General features: G+C 45.8%; 1 protein-coding gene across 1 annotated transcript in view; it reads right to left on the reverse strand.

The window, feature by feature from the left end:
* The window catches only part of SUCLG1 (succinate-CoA ligase GDP/ADP-forming subunit alpha), a 79,944-nt gene that overhangs the window by 13,072 nt on the left and 50,618 nt on the right, over positions 1-16,254 (reverse strand). The window contains exon 7 of the mRNA XM_040335498.1: positions 12,705-12,856. Within this exon, the coding sequence (XP_040191432.1) occupies positions 12,705-12,856 (152 nt within the window). The remainder of the gene's footprint in view (positions 1-12,704; positions 12,857-16,254) is intronic.

Below are 16,254 nucleotides of genomic sequence, written 5' to 3' on the forward strand. Positions count from 1 at the left end.
CGCCTGCGCACCGACGTTCGGCTACTTTCGGAAACTGGTGACGCGCTGTATGCGACGGTCGGAAGGCTGTCAATCAAATAGGAACGCCCAGTCCCGCAGCACATACCCGGAAGCGGCGGGAGAACATCCATCTCAAAAAAGGTAAGTACTGCATTGATTTTAATCAAAACACCCGATTCTGCTTCACCTAATTAGGCCCAATCTAATGTTAAAAATAGATTTTTCGGGTGAACCTCCACTTTAATCCTCAATCAGTGCACATTAAACATATAAACCAATTATCCTAGTAGCAGGGCCAGATAAAATCTTGGAAGTGGCCCACAGATAGTAGGACCCCCATCTCTCACAAAAGGTAGCCAACAGATTGGACAATCAGGTGTAATGAAAAGACACAAGTACAAAGCTTGCCAGAAATACCTGCAGATGACAAGGCCGTGTGCAAGAGCACAGCATGCCAACTGATGAACAGACCCTCTTAAGACTTCTATTCAAATTCCGCGTCTGTTATTTCCCATAAACCTCCAAGACAAGACCCCCCACCACCATGCTGAGGTGAAGAGAAGCTAAACATGTCAAATTTACAGATTTCCCGACTTAACAGAAAATCACTTACAAAACATACAAAATAAACAATATACACCATTGGTTTTCCCTGCTGAAGTCGAATGTCTAATTTCAGCACCTCCAGCATTTAACAAAATTAATTTGTCTGGAATTGGAGAAGGGAGAAAAAAAGAAAAAAAAAGAAAAAAAAAAAAATGAAAGTGACTCACTTATAAATTATTGTGATAAATAACAAAGCAGGTATAAATCGATGAGCATGAGCACGACCGTTTAGCCAGGCGGAGAATAAAACAAATTAGGAAACATTTCAATTATTTATTCATTAGTTTTAATACAATAGTGCATGCCGGGCCACTAAACACTTTTAGCCTATTATATGGAGCAATCAATGGCTTGCAACCTCTACACATGCTATATGAAGATCATCATTTGTAGGCTGGTGTGAAAAAAAAAAAAAAGTCCTTTAACCACTTAAGCCCCCCGGACCATTTCACTGGCCAAAGACCGGGCCAGTTTTTGCGATTCGGCACTGTGTCGCTTTAACGGACAATTGCGCGGTCGTGCGACGTGGGTCCCAAACAAAATTGACATATTTTTTCCCCCACAAATAGAGCTTTCTTTTGGTGGTATTTGATCACCTCTGTGGTTTTTATTTTTTGCGCTAAAAACAAAAATAGAGCGAAAATTTTGAAAATAAATGCAATATTTTTAACTTTTTGCTATATATATATATATATATATATATATATATATATATATATACACATATATATACACACACACACACACACACACACACACACACACACACACACTTTCCTCAGTCTACGCCGATACTTATTCTTCTACATATTTTTGGTAAAAAAAAAAATGGCAATAGGAGTTTATGGATTGGTTTGCGCTAAATTTATAGCGTCTACAAAATAGGGGATAGTTTTATGCCATTTTTATTCATATATATATTTTTTTTTTACTAGTAATGGCGGCGGTCAGCGATGGCAGACATATGACACCATTTTGGGACCATTGCAATAAAAATGCACTGAATACTGTAAAAATTACACTGGCAGTGAAGGGGTTAACTTGTAGGGGTCAAGTGTGACCTAGGATGTGCTTCTGTTAGGGGGCGTGGCTTGCCGTGACACTTCATTGATCGCTGCTCCAGATGACAGGGAACAGACGATCAGTGACATGTCAGGGGAAGGACATGGAGATGTGTTTACACCGACATCTCCCCGTTCTTCAGCTCTGTTACCTGACATCAAGTCCTCGGGTCCCGGAGCTCGCAGCGGCGTGAGACCACACGGCTCGCAAATTATAGGGGACGTACATCTATCTATATATATATATATATATATATATATATATATATATATATATATATATATATACACACACACACATATATATATATACATATACATACATACACACACATATATATATATATATATATATATATATCACATACATACACATACACGCCCATTTGCGCAGCCGTGCCATTCTGTCAACGTATATCCTCGTGCAGCGGTCGGGAATCGGTTAAGCAGTACTGGGACAGGGTTCTCCAGCACCCAGGACAAGGATCCAGGACTGCGTCCCTCTCCCCCACTGATAATACATGCTGTAAAATTGGAGCTATACTACCCTGTGTCTATTCTTTGCTCCCTTGAGCAATAGGCCATTGCCTCTCCTGCCCATTCCTTGTCCTGTCCCTGCCTTGAAATAGTAGTAGAAGCCTCTTGCCTCCCATATAAAAAAAAAAAAAAAAAACACACATTTTTAAAAAGTGCTGTGGCATTTAAGGTGCTCAAGCACAAGAAAAATAATAAATACATATGAAATAAGTGTAGCACCAAAATGACTGATAATTAACTCAATCACCAGGTAAACGTGACAATGAATACAAAAATCCATATAATTAGTGAAAATTATACAAGTATCCACAAAAAGGTATTCAAAATGACTTCAATAGTCCAAATGCATATAGAAGGACGGGCATCTGGTGCGCCCAAGCCAGTGCACAAAAATTGATCAATAGTGATCAGATCACTGTGCCACCACCACTGAGTAAATTGCAAACTCCCCGGAACAAATGGCTGCCGTTACAGCAGCATGTGCGCCTTACAGCAAACATGGAAATCTGTATGGATGCAACAGCACTGTCCTTGCGCTGACCACACTACGCAAAGTCTAATTGGCCTCTTGTAAAAGTGGAGATCGTCAACCAGCAGTTCCAAAAAAATGTAAGCAGGCTGTGGCTTCTGGTGTTTCGGCACTCCCCTGGTGCCCCCTTTATGGCCAATTATCACACTACACACACTCCTTATCTCACCTCTCCTGTCTACAGACACTCCCACCTGACTGCTAATCATCCAAGAGAAAAAAATAAATAAAAAGAGACCTTTGCAGTGGGGCCCCAAGAGACAAATGTTCATAAGGTATAAAGCTTCTCCTTCGTCCCTCCAAACTTCCTTTTCAGTCTGCAGTGCTGTAATTGTCTGTAAAATGCAATCCAACATGGCTACCTGAGGGTGTCCTGTACACAGACGGGCCCGGATTCACATACATCGGCGCATATTTATGCCGGCGTAGCGTATCGAATATACGCTACGCCGACGCAGCGCAGAGGCAAGCACAGTATTCACAAAGCACTTGCTTCCGAATCTACGCTGCGTTTTGAAAGTGCAAGTCGTCGTAAGTGGAAGTGGGCGTGAGCAATGCAAATGAGGCGTGACCCCATGCAAATGATGGGCCGAGCGCCATAAAGATACGAATAACGAACGGCGCATGCACCGTCCCGTGGACGCATCCCAGTGCGCATGCTCAGAATCACGTCGGAACTACTCCCCAAGATACGACGGATCACTGCCTATGACGTGAACGTAACCTACGCCCAGCCCTATTCACGTACTACGTAAACGACATAAAATACGACGGCTTGTGTTCCCTGGTCCATACCTTAGCATGAATTGTGCCTCATATATGGGGAATAACTTTACGCCGGACATACGACTTACGCAAACCGCATATATTATGCGCCGGGCGCAAGTACGTTCGTGAATCAACGCATCTCCCTCATTTTCATATTTTGAATAAGAAATCAATGGGAGCGCCACTTGCGGCCAGCGTAAATAAGCGCCCAGTTACGTCGGTCGGATGAAGCCTATTTTCAGGCGTATCTCTTTATGGGCCTGGCGCATAGATACGACGGCGCATATATACACTTACGCGGCGTATCTCGAGATACATCGGCGTAAGTGCTTTGTGAATCCGGGCCATGGTATACAGAATGCCGCAGGGAGTGCCAACATGGATGGGCCAATGTAGCCTTTGGGTGGGGTCTCCGCTCCCAGTCATTACCAATCACTGCCAGAGCGCGCCCTCTCCTCTCCCCAGCAGCCAGTGCTGGCTGAGACAGGGGAGATCAGATGACCTGACCAGAGCAGCCTGAAGATGGGCAAGTAAACAGATCTTTCTTACCACAGGTTAATCAGAAACAAGTGTTGGGGGGGGGGGGTGTTATTTTTCTTAAATAACACACTTATCTTCACTGTGTGTTCGTTTTGCACAGAGTGGCCCCAAAACACAACTTCTGGGGTCTCTTGGAGGCTCCTCCTCTCATGAGGTTAACACCCTAGGAGAAGCGATCTCCCGGGGAGTTACCTTGCGCGCTCCAGAGTCATTCATTCGCATCATTGGATTTTCCATAGGCTGGGCTGCTATCAATCTATCCAATCAAGAGCCGAGTACCCCGGGACGAGGAAGAGCGCGTGTCTACCGGGTCAAGTTCGAGGGCTCAGACAGACAGAAGTTTTTTTACCTTAATACATAGTATGCATGAAGGTGAAAAAAACATGAGGATTTACAACCCCTTTAACCTCAACAGCACTTTTAGCCCGTTGTTGTCGTCAAGCCAAGACATCCAAAAGATATCCCCAGACCAACCACTGCACTGTATTTAGAAATATTTTCAGTATATAAAAAAATCTGATATAATATAAAGGGCTGTGGAAATTAAAGAATAATTCCTTGATTAAATCGGTAATTCTTTTGATCGGTACTAATGGTGCAACGGATCGTAAATGATCCGTGAGCCGGACAAGTCACCATATGCGGATCGGCACACCAGGTGATCCAGAGTTCCATGGCTGCCTCGGCCATAGGAAAGGCAGGAGCTTCGGCCTAGCTCCTGGAGTGGCGGCCATTTTGGTCCACCCCGCGGAGGCCTAGGTGAGCCTAGAGCAGCGCGGTGACGTCATCACCCGGCCTCAACTGATCGTGTTTGCCCAGCTTCTCTGGTAAGACGAAGCAAGCACTAATCTTCCTATACAGTGGGGGAGATGTCTATGGATATTACAGTGGGGACAATATATGGTGGTGATCCGAAAAATGGATGTGCGTTATAATTAATCGAAATTAGTCGATTAAAAATAAATAAATAGAATATCGATTAATCGAAACACGAAAATTGTAATCAGTAACAGCCCTAAATGTTTTTTTATATATAACAAAAATTATAATATATAAATAGTATATATATATATATATATATATATATATATATATATATATATATATATATATATATATATATATATATATATATATATATATATATATATATATATATATATAAAACCTTCGCTATAGTAAAAGCCGATAATAGAGCAGCCAGGCTGTACAGGTCACGCTACATTAATATTACATGGTCAATGGAGAATTATTCCACCCTTTATGTAGTCCATACCAATAGTAGCATAGTGATCCAGCTAAAAAATCTAAAAGTAACAAATTAAGCTAGGGGGAAAAAAAAAATTAAAACCATTAGGCATTTTAGTATATGTTTTTTAAATGGTGCCAATTGGTAGAACCCCAAGAGGGGGGAAAAAATGTAAATTAAAAAAAACTGACCATTTTACACCTTTAAGTTGTTAATTAGGATTTAGGAAACCAATGTCAAAGGGAGCTAATAGGAAGCTGAATAAATGTGCAAACAGAGGGATTTGTGAAAGAAGCTTTCCCCGCCTTCTCAAGGGAAGACAGAAAGAAAGCCCAGACCAATTATTGCAACACTCTCCAGATCCCTCAGTACAATGTAGACTTTGATAGCAGAAAATGCTGCTGTACAAGAGCAACAACAACAGGTAGAATGAGTCACATGCATCACACACTTCACTGTGTAAAATCCCTTTTTAAAATGCTATAAATAATAAATAAAAAAAAACACACACATTGATCCTGCCAGAAAATCCAGCAAGCTCCTAACTTCCTATAGTGAGCTGACAACACTGCCTCTGCAGCAATGAAATCAAAAGCATTTTCCAACACAGAGAAGGTTTGTTTTTCCTTCACGCATTTTAAAACTTTGTATCTTTCAGAAGCACATTACTTAAGAGTCGGTTCACACTGGGGCGACTTGGGATCTGACTTGAGGTTGCCTCAAGTCGTTCCAAGTCGCGCTGTAGAGAAAAACAATGGAAGTGAATGGGAGCAGTGTTAATACACACGACTCAAGTCGCTCCGACTTCAGAAAAGGTTCCTGTACTACTTCAATCCGACTTGTAGGCGATTTGTACCCATTAATTTCAATGGAAGTCGCCTCCAAGTCTGATCCAAGTCTTAACTGAAGCGACTTTCCAGGAAGATAACATACATTTCTCAGGCAAACCTCTCCCTCCCCTAGAGCTGATTGTTGTTTGATTGGCCACTGGAAAGTCTCCTGTGTTCAAGTCGTGTTTTAAATCGCCCCAGATCGCCCTGTGGTTTATGCTCAAGTCGTGTCGGAGTCGCCTCTGAAAGTCGCGCTGGAAGTCGTGTCGCCCTAGTGTGAACCGACTCTTAAAGAATAAATGCTGAATCCCAGGAATTCAGACACTTTGTAATAAATGAATACACACTTTGTGGTTGAACTGGATGGACTTGTGTCTTTTTTCAACCTGACTATGTAACTATGTAACTATGATCCAGTAATGATTTCATGCTTTGATTGGCCACAGGTTGGTCATTGTCCAGGAAAGATTTCATGTTCTGAATGACCACAAGCCAAGTTGGTCATATCCACTGATTAGATCAGTGGTAGGCAACCTCGGCCATCCAGCCGTTTTGAAACTACAAGCCCCACGAGACATTGCAAGACCAACAAATCACAGGTATGACTCCTAGAGGCAGAGGCATGGATGGGATTTGTAGTTTCACCACAGCTGGAGGGCTGAGGTTGCCTAGCCCTGGATTAGATCATGCTTTGATTGGCCACAAGTTGGTCAAGTCCAGTGATGGCTTCGATAGGTAGGGAGACCGCCGCTCCAGGTGAGCACAGGCAGGTAATCAATGTCCACTCAGGAATCACACGGGTGCTGGCAATGCATAGAATTAAGCAGGTGGGAGAATGGATGGACAGCCTGCTTAATCCAGTGATGGCTTCATGCTCCGATTAGCCACAAGTTGGTCAAGGCTAATGATGTCCCCATACCGATACTAGTATCGGTACCGATACCGAGCATTTTGCTGGGTACTTGTACTCTGGGGAAATGCTCCGATGCTTCACCCGATACCTGGGCAGTCAGGGTGATCGGTGCAGCAGGGGAGTTGCAAGTACTGATCTGCCCCCTTTTCAGCTGCTTTAGTTAAAGTTATACAGCGGTGATCAGTGCTTGCAACTCCCCCAAAGCCACACCGATCACCGCTGACTGTCCTTGCATCCTCCTCTGTGCTGCTCTCCCCCTCCGTGCTGCTATCCCCCCTCAAAGTCCTCCTCCACCCCCTCGATCGGTCAGGATGGAGAGCGGAGGTAGGAGCCGCTAAATCTGGCTCCTAACTTTCCGAATGAACAGAGTCAGTGATCACATAACTTGAGCATCGTAACCTATGTTTACGATGCTTCAGTTTATGAATGGAGAGGAACTTCTCTCCATTCATTTTAGCTGAGGCTGCAGAGAAAGGGACTGGGGAATCTGTGTCCTTAGTCCATTTCTCTGTCTCAAAGGGGAGAGGTCAGAGGTCTGTTAAGACCCCTGATATCTCACCAAAGACCCCCCGCCCCCCCAACAGGGCTGATAAAGAAAAAAAAATGCATTAAATTAATGAATTTAAAAAAATAATAAAAATATAAATAAAACACACTGACAATTCCCCCTCCCCCCCCAAAAAAAAAACTGTCACGTCATTAAAAAAAAAAAAAAGTATCGGTAATCGTTATTGGCAAGTACTTGAAAAAAAAGTACCGTATTTATCGCGGTATAACGCGCTCCCGCGTATACCGCGCACCCCCAAACCTGTGGAAAAAAAGTTATTTTTGTACTTACAGTTTTGGTGTCTTGCGCGGCGTCCATCGGCGGCCTCGTCGGGTCCGGCGTCCTTCTGCGGCTTCGGGTGTCCTCTTCGGCGGGTGCGGCGTCGGGTGTCCTCCTGCGGCGGGTCCGGTGTCCTCCTGCGGCGGGTCCGGTGTCCTCCTGCGGCGGGTCCGGTGTCCTCCTGCGGCGGGTCCGGCGTCCTCCTGCGGCGGGTCCGGCGTCCTCCTGCGGCGGGTCCGGCGTCCTCCTGCGGCGGGTCCGGCGTCCTCCTGCGGCGGGTCCGGCGTCCTCCTGCGGCGGGTCCGGCGTCCTCCTGCGGCGGGTCCGGCGTCCTCCTGCGGCGGGTCCGGCGTCCTCGCGTCCTCCCCGCGCCGAGTGCAGTACACTCGGGCAGGCTCGGCAACTGTCGCGCTCACGTCCTGTACGTCCAGGACGTGACCGCGGAAGAAGCCGAGACTGGCCGAGCCTGCCCGAGTGTACTGCGCTCGGTATATGCCGGCGCAGTATTCAAAACTCGGCGCGGGAAGCGGGTATCGGCGTATATCGCGCACCCACGATTTTGCCCTGATTTTCAGGGCAAAAAAGTGCGAGATATACGCCGATAAATACGGTAAGTATCGGTACTTGTACTCGGTCTCAAATAAGTGGTATTGGGACAACCCTAGTCAAGGCCACTGATTATTTTGTGTTCTGATTGGCCGCAAGTTGGTCCAGTCCCATGACCATTATGAGAGGTACAGAACAATCATGCGACTGCAATGCAAAGGGCTCTAAAAGCAATGTAATTTAGTGCACTATGAGCTCCTAGACTGCTTCCCAGTAAAACAGTTTAGCACAAATACTGCATTTCTAATGATTTTCATTCTCTAGTCAAGATAGGAATCGCAAACACAGCTTGCAGTTTAGATGTGAATACTTTAAAAGGCACCTTGTTAAAAGCTTAACTGGATTTATGTCTTGGGCTTAGCAGAAATATACTACCGTGCCCTGGGCTCTCCGCTGTAATGGAGTATTTAAACAACCACAGAATAGGGCCAGGCCATCACACCGCCGTATATTTCCCAGAGACAAAAGGTATACTTATACAGCATAGAAACAGCATTGCACTCAGCAGTTTTAAGTCGTGTAAGTCGTGGTTTAATGTCGTGCTATAGAAAGGTAAAGCTACACTGTAAAGAGAAGAACAAGGTTTAAAAGTTACCGTCGTTAAAGTTGAATACAAGAGGCATAAAAATCACAGGACCAAGCAGAGAAGAGCTCTGTATATAAAACTACAGACACCATCTGCATTACTTGTGTACTCTGCGGAATACCTCTTCTGATAAAGATAGGCTGCGGTCCAAGTAGCTGTTCTCTGCCATTAAGAGAAAAACTTGTGTCAGGAGAAACATTATCAGTATACTTCCATAATGCGCGCTTGCTGTTATTTTTTCTCTTTTTGATTTTCAGCTATCAGAACACACATGATGAATGCTGAAGAGTCCATCTGTAGTGGAGAAGGATCTGGGGGTTTTAGTTGATCATAAGCTCAATAATGGCAAGCAATGCCAAGCTGCGGTTTCCAAAGCGAGCAAAGTCCTTTCTTGTATTAAGAGAGGTATGGACTCCAGAGACAGAGATATAATTTTGCCCCCCTGTACAAATCATTAGTAAGACCTCATCTGGAATATGCAGTTCAGTTTTGGGCACCAGTTCTCAAAAAGGATATCGGGGAACTGGAGAAAGTGCAGAGAAGGGCAACCAAACTGATAAGAGGCACGGAGGAGCTCAGCTATGAGGAAAGATTAGAGGAACTGAATTTATTCACTCTTGAGAAGGAGAATTAGGGGGGATATGATCAACATGTACAAATATATAAGAGGTCCATACAGTGTACTTGGTGTTGAGTTATTCACTTTACTGTCAACCCTGATCACAAGGGGGCACTCTTTACATCTAAAGAAAAAGATTTCACCTCCAAATACGGAAAGGTTTCTTCACAGTAAGAGCTGTGAAATGTGGAACAGACTCCCTCCAGAGGTGGTTCTGGCCAGCTCAGTAGATTGCTTTAAGAAAGGCCTGGATACTTTCCTAAATGTACAGAATATAACGGAGTACTAAGATTTGTAGGTAAAGTTGATCCAGGGAACATCCGATTGCCTCTCGGGGGATCAGGAAGGATTTTTTTCCCCTGCTGTAGCAAATTGGATCTCATGCTCTGCTGGGGTTTTCTGCCTTCCTCTGGATCAACTGTGGGTATGGAGTTGGGTGTATGGGATTGTACTGTGTTTTTTATTTTTTGTGGTTGAACTGGATGGACTTGTGTCTTTTTTCAGCCTGACTAACTATGTCTCCGTGAAAGGAGCCGAAGGGAAGAGATTTAGCTGTAAATCTAAACGCATTGACTGTAATAGCCACAACGTTGCTGGACATGGCAGGATATTTTAGTAGACCGCCTTGACTTCCTGCTACAGGCAAAAATCCTCATGGAAGTTTTTTTTGGGGGGGTTTTAGCCATTAAATGTTGTCGATGAAAACGTACTGGGGATTTTAGTTGACTGGTTTTAGAAAATTTTGCCAAATAGCTTTTATAGGGTTAGTTCACCTTTACCAAAAAACTGCCTACGCAAATAATAGGTGTCTTTACATAAAAACAAAGAACTGTGCAACTTTCACCAAAGTTGGATAATGCCCCTATAGGGTGTGATCAGGAACAGCGATCTCTCTCCTCCTCCAGTCAGTCCCCTCCCCCACAGTTAGAAACACCTCCCAGGGAACACATTTAACCCCCTTGATCACCCCCTAGTGTTAACCTCTTCCCTGCCAGTGTCATTTATAAAGTAATCAGTGCATTTTTATAGCGTGCTATAAAAAAAAATCTATATACCGTATTTATCGGCGTATACCGCGCACTTTTTCCACCGTAAAATAAAAGGAAAATCGTGGGTGCGCGATATACGCCGATACCCGCGCTCAGTTTGAATGCCTGCGCCGACGTATACCGAGTGCAGTACACTCGGCTACATTCGGCCAGGCTCGGCTTCACTCGTGCTCACGCATAAACGTCATAGAGCGTGAGCACGAGTGAAGCCGAGCCTGGCCGAATGTAGCCGATTGTACTGCACTCGGTATACGTCGGCGGAGGCGTTCAAACTGAGCGCGGGAAGCGGTGATTCGATGGGGAGACAGCACGGGAGAAGCCGGGAGGACACCACAGAAGCCGCAGACGGACGCCAGACCAGACGATGGATGCCGCGCAAGACACCAAAACTAAGTACGAAAATGTTTTTTTTACAGGAATTGCGGGTCCACATTAGGGGTGCGCGCTATACGCCGGAGCGCGCAATACCCCGATAAATACGGTAAATAATAATAATTATAAAGATCACCGCCATTACTAGTAAAAAAGAAAAAATAATAAATATAACGGCATAAATATATCCCCCATTTTGTAGACGCTATAACTTTTGCACAAACCAATCCATATACGCTTACCGAGATTTGGTTTGCCAAAAATATGTAGAAGAATACATATTGTCCTAAATTGAGGAAGAAAATTGGGTTTTTAAATTTTTTTTTGGGGGGGGGGGATATTTTATTGTAGCAAAAAGTAAAAAATTGTGTTTTTTCAAAATTGTCGTTCTTTTTGTTTATAGTGCAAAAAAAAAAAAAAAAAAACGTAGATGATCAAATACCACCAAAAGAAAGCTCTATTTGTGGGTAAAAAAGGACGTCAATTTTGTTTGTGTACATCGTCGCACGATCGCGCAATTGTTTAAGTGACACAGTGCCATATTGCAAAAAAAATGGCCTGGTCATTAAGGGGCTAATCTTCCCGGGGCTGAATTGGTTAAACTGAACATCACGGCTCAAATTTCATCCCATTCTTGCTGAAATAGCCAAAGTTCATTCCATAAATGGCCCTGACCACACCACCTGACGATCGCAGATTTTACATTCCACGTTTGGAGCCGTGCCTTCATCCAAGTCAGATCGCGGGGCAGGTATTCAGACACCCCGCGGGGGGGGCGCTATCCAGGCACCCGCAGGGGGGCCGCTATCCAGACACCCGCAGGGGGGGCCGCTACCCAGACACCCGCAGGGGGGGGCCGCTACCCAGACACCCGCAGGGGGGGCCGCTACCCAGACACCCGCAGGGGGGGCCGCTACCCAGACACCCGCAGGGGGGGGCGCTACCCAGACACCCGCAGGGGGGGGCGCTACCCAGACACCCGCAGGGGGGGGGCGCTACCCAGACACCCGCAGGGGGGGCCGCTACCCAGACACCCGCAGGGGGGGGGCGCTACCCAGACACCCGCAGGGGGGGGGGCGCTACCCAGACACCCGCAGGGGGGGGGGCGCTACCCAGACACCCGCAGGGGGGGCCGCTACCCAGACACCCGCAGGGGGGGCCGCTACCCAGACACCCGCAGGGGGGGGCGCTACCCAGACACCCGCAGGGGGGGGCGCTACCCAGACACCCGCAGGGGGGGGCGCTACCCAGACACCCGCAGGGGGGGTGCTACCCAGACACCCGCGGGGGGGCGCTATCCAGGCACCCGCAGGGGGGGCCGCTATCCAGACACCCGCAGGGGGGGCCGCTATCCAGACACCCGCAGGGGGGGCCGCTACCCAGACACCCGCAGCGGGGCCGCTACTCAGACACCCGGGACAATACGGAGAGAAAACCTAACAAGTTTTGCCAGCTTTTGAGTGGTTCCGCCAACATTTGCACCAGCCATCAGTGATTACAAGTGGTGTGAAGACAATAACACACAGAAATTCATATTTATACAATGCACTCATCACCACACATGGGAAGATGACATACCAATAAAGGATTTAGAGCAGAACATTCAGACTTACACAATTGTGCTCCTTCAAGTAGTTTGCAGCATTTTCCTCAGCGCTGCCTCCGATCTCTCCAATCAGAATGATTCCTTCCGTCTTTGGATCATTCAAGAAAACCTCCAGACAGTCAATGAAATTTGTACCGTTGAACGGATCTCCTCCAATTCCTTCAGGAGCAAAAAGTAAAAGAAATGGTCAGGAACGATTGCTCCCTTCTTATCAAAACAAAAGAGGTTAGAAGCGGAGCAAAGAGGGAGTGGGGAAAATAATGTATTCTGGTAACCGAATGGGATTAATACCTGTAATGATATAGGGAAGCAACAATATAGCGTCCGAAAATAGGGTTATAGGGCCAAATCCTCAAAAATCCTGCCTAACTTATCTTTTCCCATTTAAGTTACACTGACTTAAAATTTCTACCTAAGTGCCCGATCCACAAAGCACTTACCTAGAAATTTCAGGCCGTGTAACTTAAATGTCTCCGGCGCAAGGCGGTCCTCTTCTGCAGGGGGCGATGACAATTTAAATGAGGCGCGCTCCCGCGCCGGCCGTACTGCGCATGCTCGTGATGTCATTTTCCCAACGGGCAGCGCGCGAAATTACGTTACGCCGGGCTTTGTGGATTGCGACGGGACAATAAAGTTGCGTCGGGTAAAAAAAAAGTTACGCGCCGGAAAAAAAATTTAAAAAAAAAAACGCGGCGATCGAAAAAAAGATCTGTTTTTACAAGGTGTTACTAGTTTACGCTTTGTAAAAGCAGAACTAATTTTACGTATGCAAACGTAAACTTATGCAGAAAACACAAAGCTGAAAAGCTTTGTGGATCTCCGCAAGTCCTCATTTGCATACGCAAAGCGGCATTTCAATGAGAAATGCCCCCAGCGGCGGATGCGGTACTGCATCCTAAGATCTGACAGTGTAAGTGTCTTACAGATGTCGGATCTTCCGCCTAACTTTGGAAAACTGCTTCTGAGGATCGTTTCCAAAGATAGGCACAGGGATACGCAGGCTGAACAGCAGTTACGCCTGCGTATCCCTTTTGAGGATTTGGCCCATAGTTTTTCCTATAATAGTTGCCAAACACAATTTTTTGCTGTGATTTTTCAGTGTTTATGGTGGGTTTTTCGTAGGTCATGCGACTCAAAAACCACATCAAAAACGCAACATTTGTTTGTGTGTTTTTGCACAGTTTTCAATGCATTTCAATGGAGAGGTTGTTTTTTTTTTTAACCAAATGTGCACCAAAAATGCGGCAAGCAGGTAACACCACAACGGAAGTGGAACTGACTAGTGTAATGAAAACGCATAGAAAGTAAAAGAATGCATTTTTCTTGAGCTTTTTTTTTTTTTAACCACTTCAAGGACTACAATACTTATGCGTACGGCTTTGAAGTGGTTTCCCGGGATTACTACTTTGAGACTTGGTTAACACGAGTAGGATGAGGGAAACCCTGCAAATCCACTGGGGTTTCCTGCATCGCGCCTGAATCGCCGGCGATTCACACTGCCCTCTACGAACCACTGTGGGTGTCAATACAAAAAAGGTAAAAGGGGTTGTAAACCCTCAAAGTTTTTCACCTTAATTCATTCTATGCATTGAGGTGAAAAACCTCCTGTGATGCAGCCCCCCCTAGAGCTCCCCTTTTAATTACCTGAACCTGGTCTTCCCAGCAACAGGGGTGAGCACACCAGCTCCAACCAGTGTGTCGGGTCTTGACTGGATAGATTAATAGCAGCGCAGCCATTGGCTCCCGCTGCTGTCAATAAAATCCAGTGACACGGGGAGCATGGGGGGCGGGGCAGAGTCTTGCAGTCTGTGTTAATAGACGCAGCAGGACATAGGAGCGCGCCCACGCGAGTCCACCGAGGGAGAGCGCTTCTCCGACGGGGGCACTTGAGAAGAGGAGGAGCCAGGAGCGCCAATGAGGGACCCCAGAAGAGGAGGATCGGGGCCACTCAGTGCAAAACCAACTGCACAGAGGAGGCAAGTATAACATGTTTTTTTAACCACTTAAGCCCCGGACCAATATGCAGCCTAAAGACCCAAGGTGTTTTTACAGTTCGGGACTGCGTCGCTTTAACAGACAATTGCGCGGTCGTGCGACGTGGCTCCCAAACAAAATTGGCGTCCTTTTTTCCCCACAAATAGAGCTTTCTTTTGGTGGTATTTGATCACATCTGCGGTTTTTAGTTTTTGCGCTATAAACAAAAATAGAGCGACAATTTTGAAAAAAAAGCAATATTTTTTACTTTTTGCTGTAATAAATATCCCCCAAAAACATATATAAAAACATTTTTTTTCCTCAGTTTAGGCCGATACGTATTCTTCTACCTATTTTTAGTAAAAAAAATCGCAATAAGCGTTTATCGATTGGTTTGCGCAAAATTTATAGTGTTTACAAAATAGGGGATAGTTTTATTGCATTTTTATTTTATTTTTTTTTTTTACTACTAATGGCGGCGATCAGCAATTTTTTTCGTGACTGCGACATTATGGCGGACACTTCGGACAATTTTGACACATTTTTGGGACCATTGTCATTTTCACAGCAAAAAATGCATTTAAATTGCATTCTTTATTGTGAAAATGACAGTTGCAGTTTGGGAGTTAACCACAGGTGGCGCTGTAGGAGTTAGGGTGCACCTAGTATGTGTTTACAACTGTTTGGGGGTGTGGCTGTAGGAATGACGTCATCGATCGTGTCTTCCCTATAAAGGGAATGACGCGATCGATGCGCCGCCATAGTGAAGGACGGGGAAGCCGTGTTTACACACGGCTCTCCTCGTTCTTCAGCTCCGGGGAGCGATCGCGACGGAGCGGCTATAAACAAATAGCCGCGCCGTGGTCCCGGATCGCTCCCCGAGCGGACCCGACCTCCGCATGTAGCGGGGGGGGTCCCGATCGGACCCCCCACCCGCTAATAGGCGAGGACGTACGTGTACGCCCATGTGCCTGTACGTGCCATATTGTGGACGTATATGTACATGCGGGGGTCGGGAACTGGTTAAGGAACCTTTAAATAACCTTTAGGCTGAATTCACACCAGTCCGGTGCGAATTCCAGCTCTGTTCTCAGTGCGAAGAGAAAGCATCTGTTCAGCACTGCCTCTCCATTGTAGCTGCAGATCAGCTGAGCAGGGGGAGGTGTAGTGAGGAGGGGTGGGGGTGGGGGGGATTCATGTTCACAACGGAACGCATCTGCGAATCAGACCCATTATCTTCTATGGGAATGCATCTGAATTTGCACCTGAGCCGGACCGCACTGCCTAGAAAACGCATACATTTTTTGGGCAATGCGGAGTGCGAATGCACCACAGATATGTGAACCGACCTCATTCAAATGAATGCATTTTAAAATGTCCTGCGAATTGGAATGCGTGCAAGCCGCATCCTATTTGCATAGGTGTGAACCCAGCCTTAAAGAGGAAGTAATCTTCCCTTGATTGTACGTACCTATAGGTAAGCCTATAATAAGGCTTACCTATACGTACTTGCGCCGTTTAGGAGACATTTACTGTATATGCCGCTGATTACATCATCGGCGCATGCGCTCTGAAGGAACAGC

Source organism: Rana temporaria, chromosome 1, assembly GCF_905171775.1.
Source record: "Rana temporaria chromosome 1, aRanTem1.1, whole genome shotgun sequence".
Classification (NCBI taxonomy): domain Eukaryota; kingdom Metazoa; phylum Chordata; class Amphibia; order Anura; family Ranidae; genus Rana; species Rana temporaria.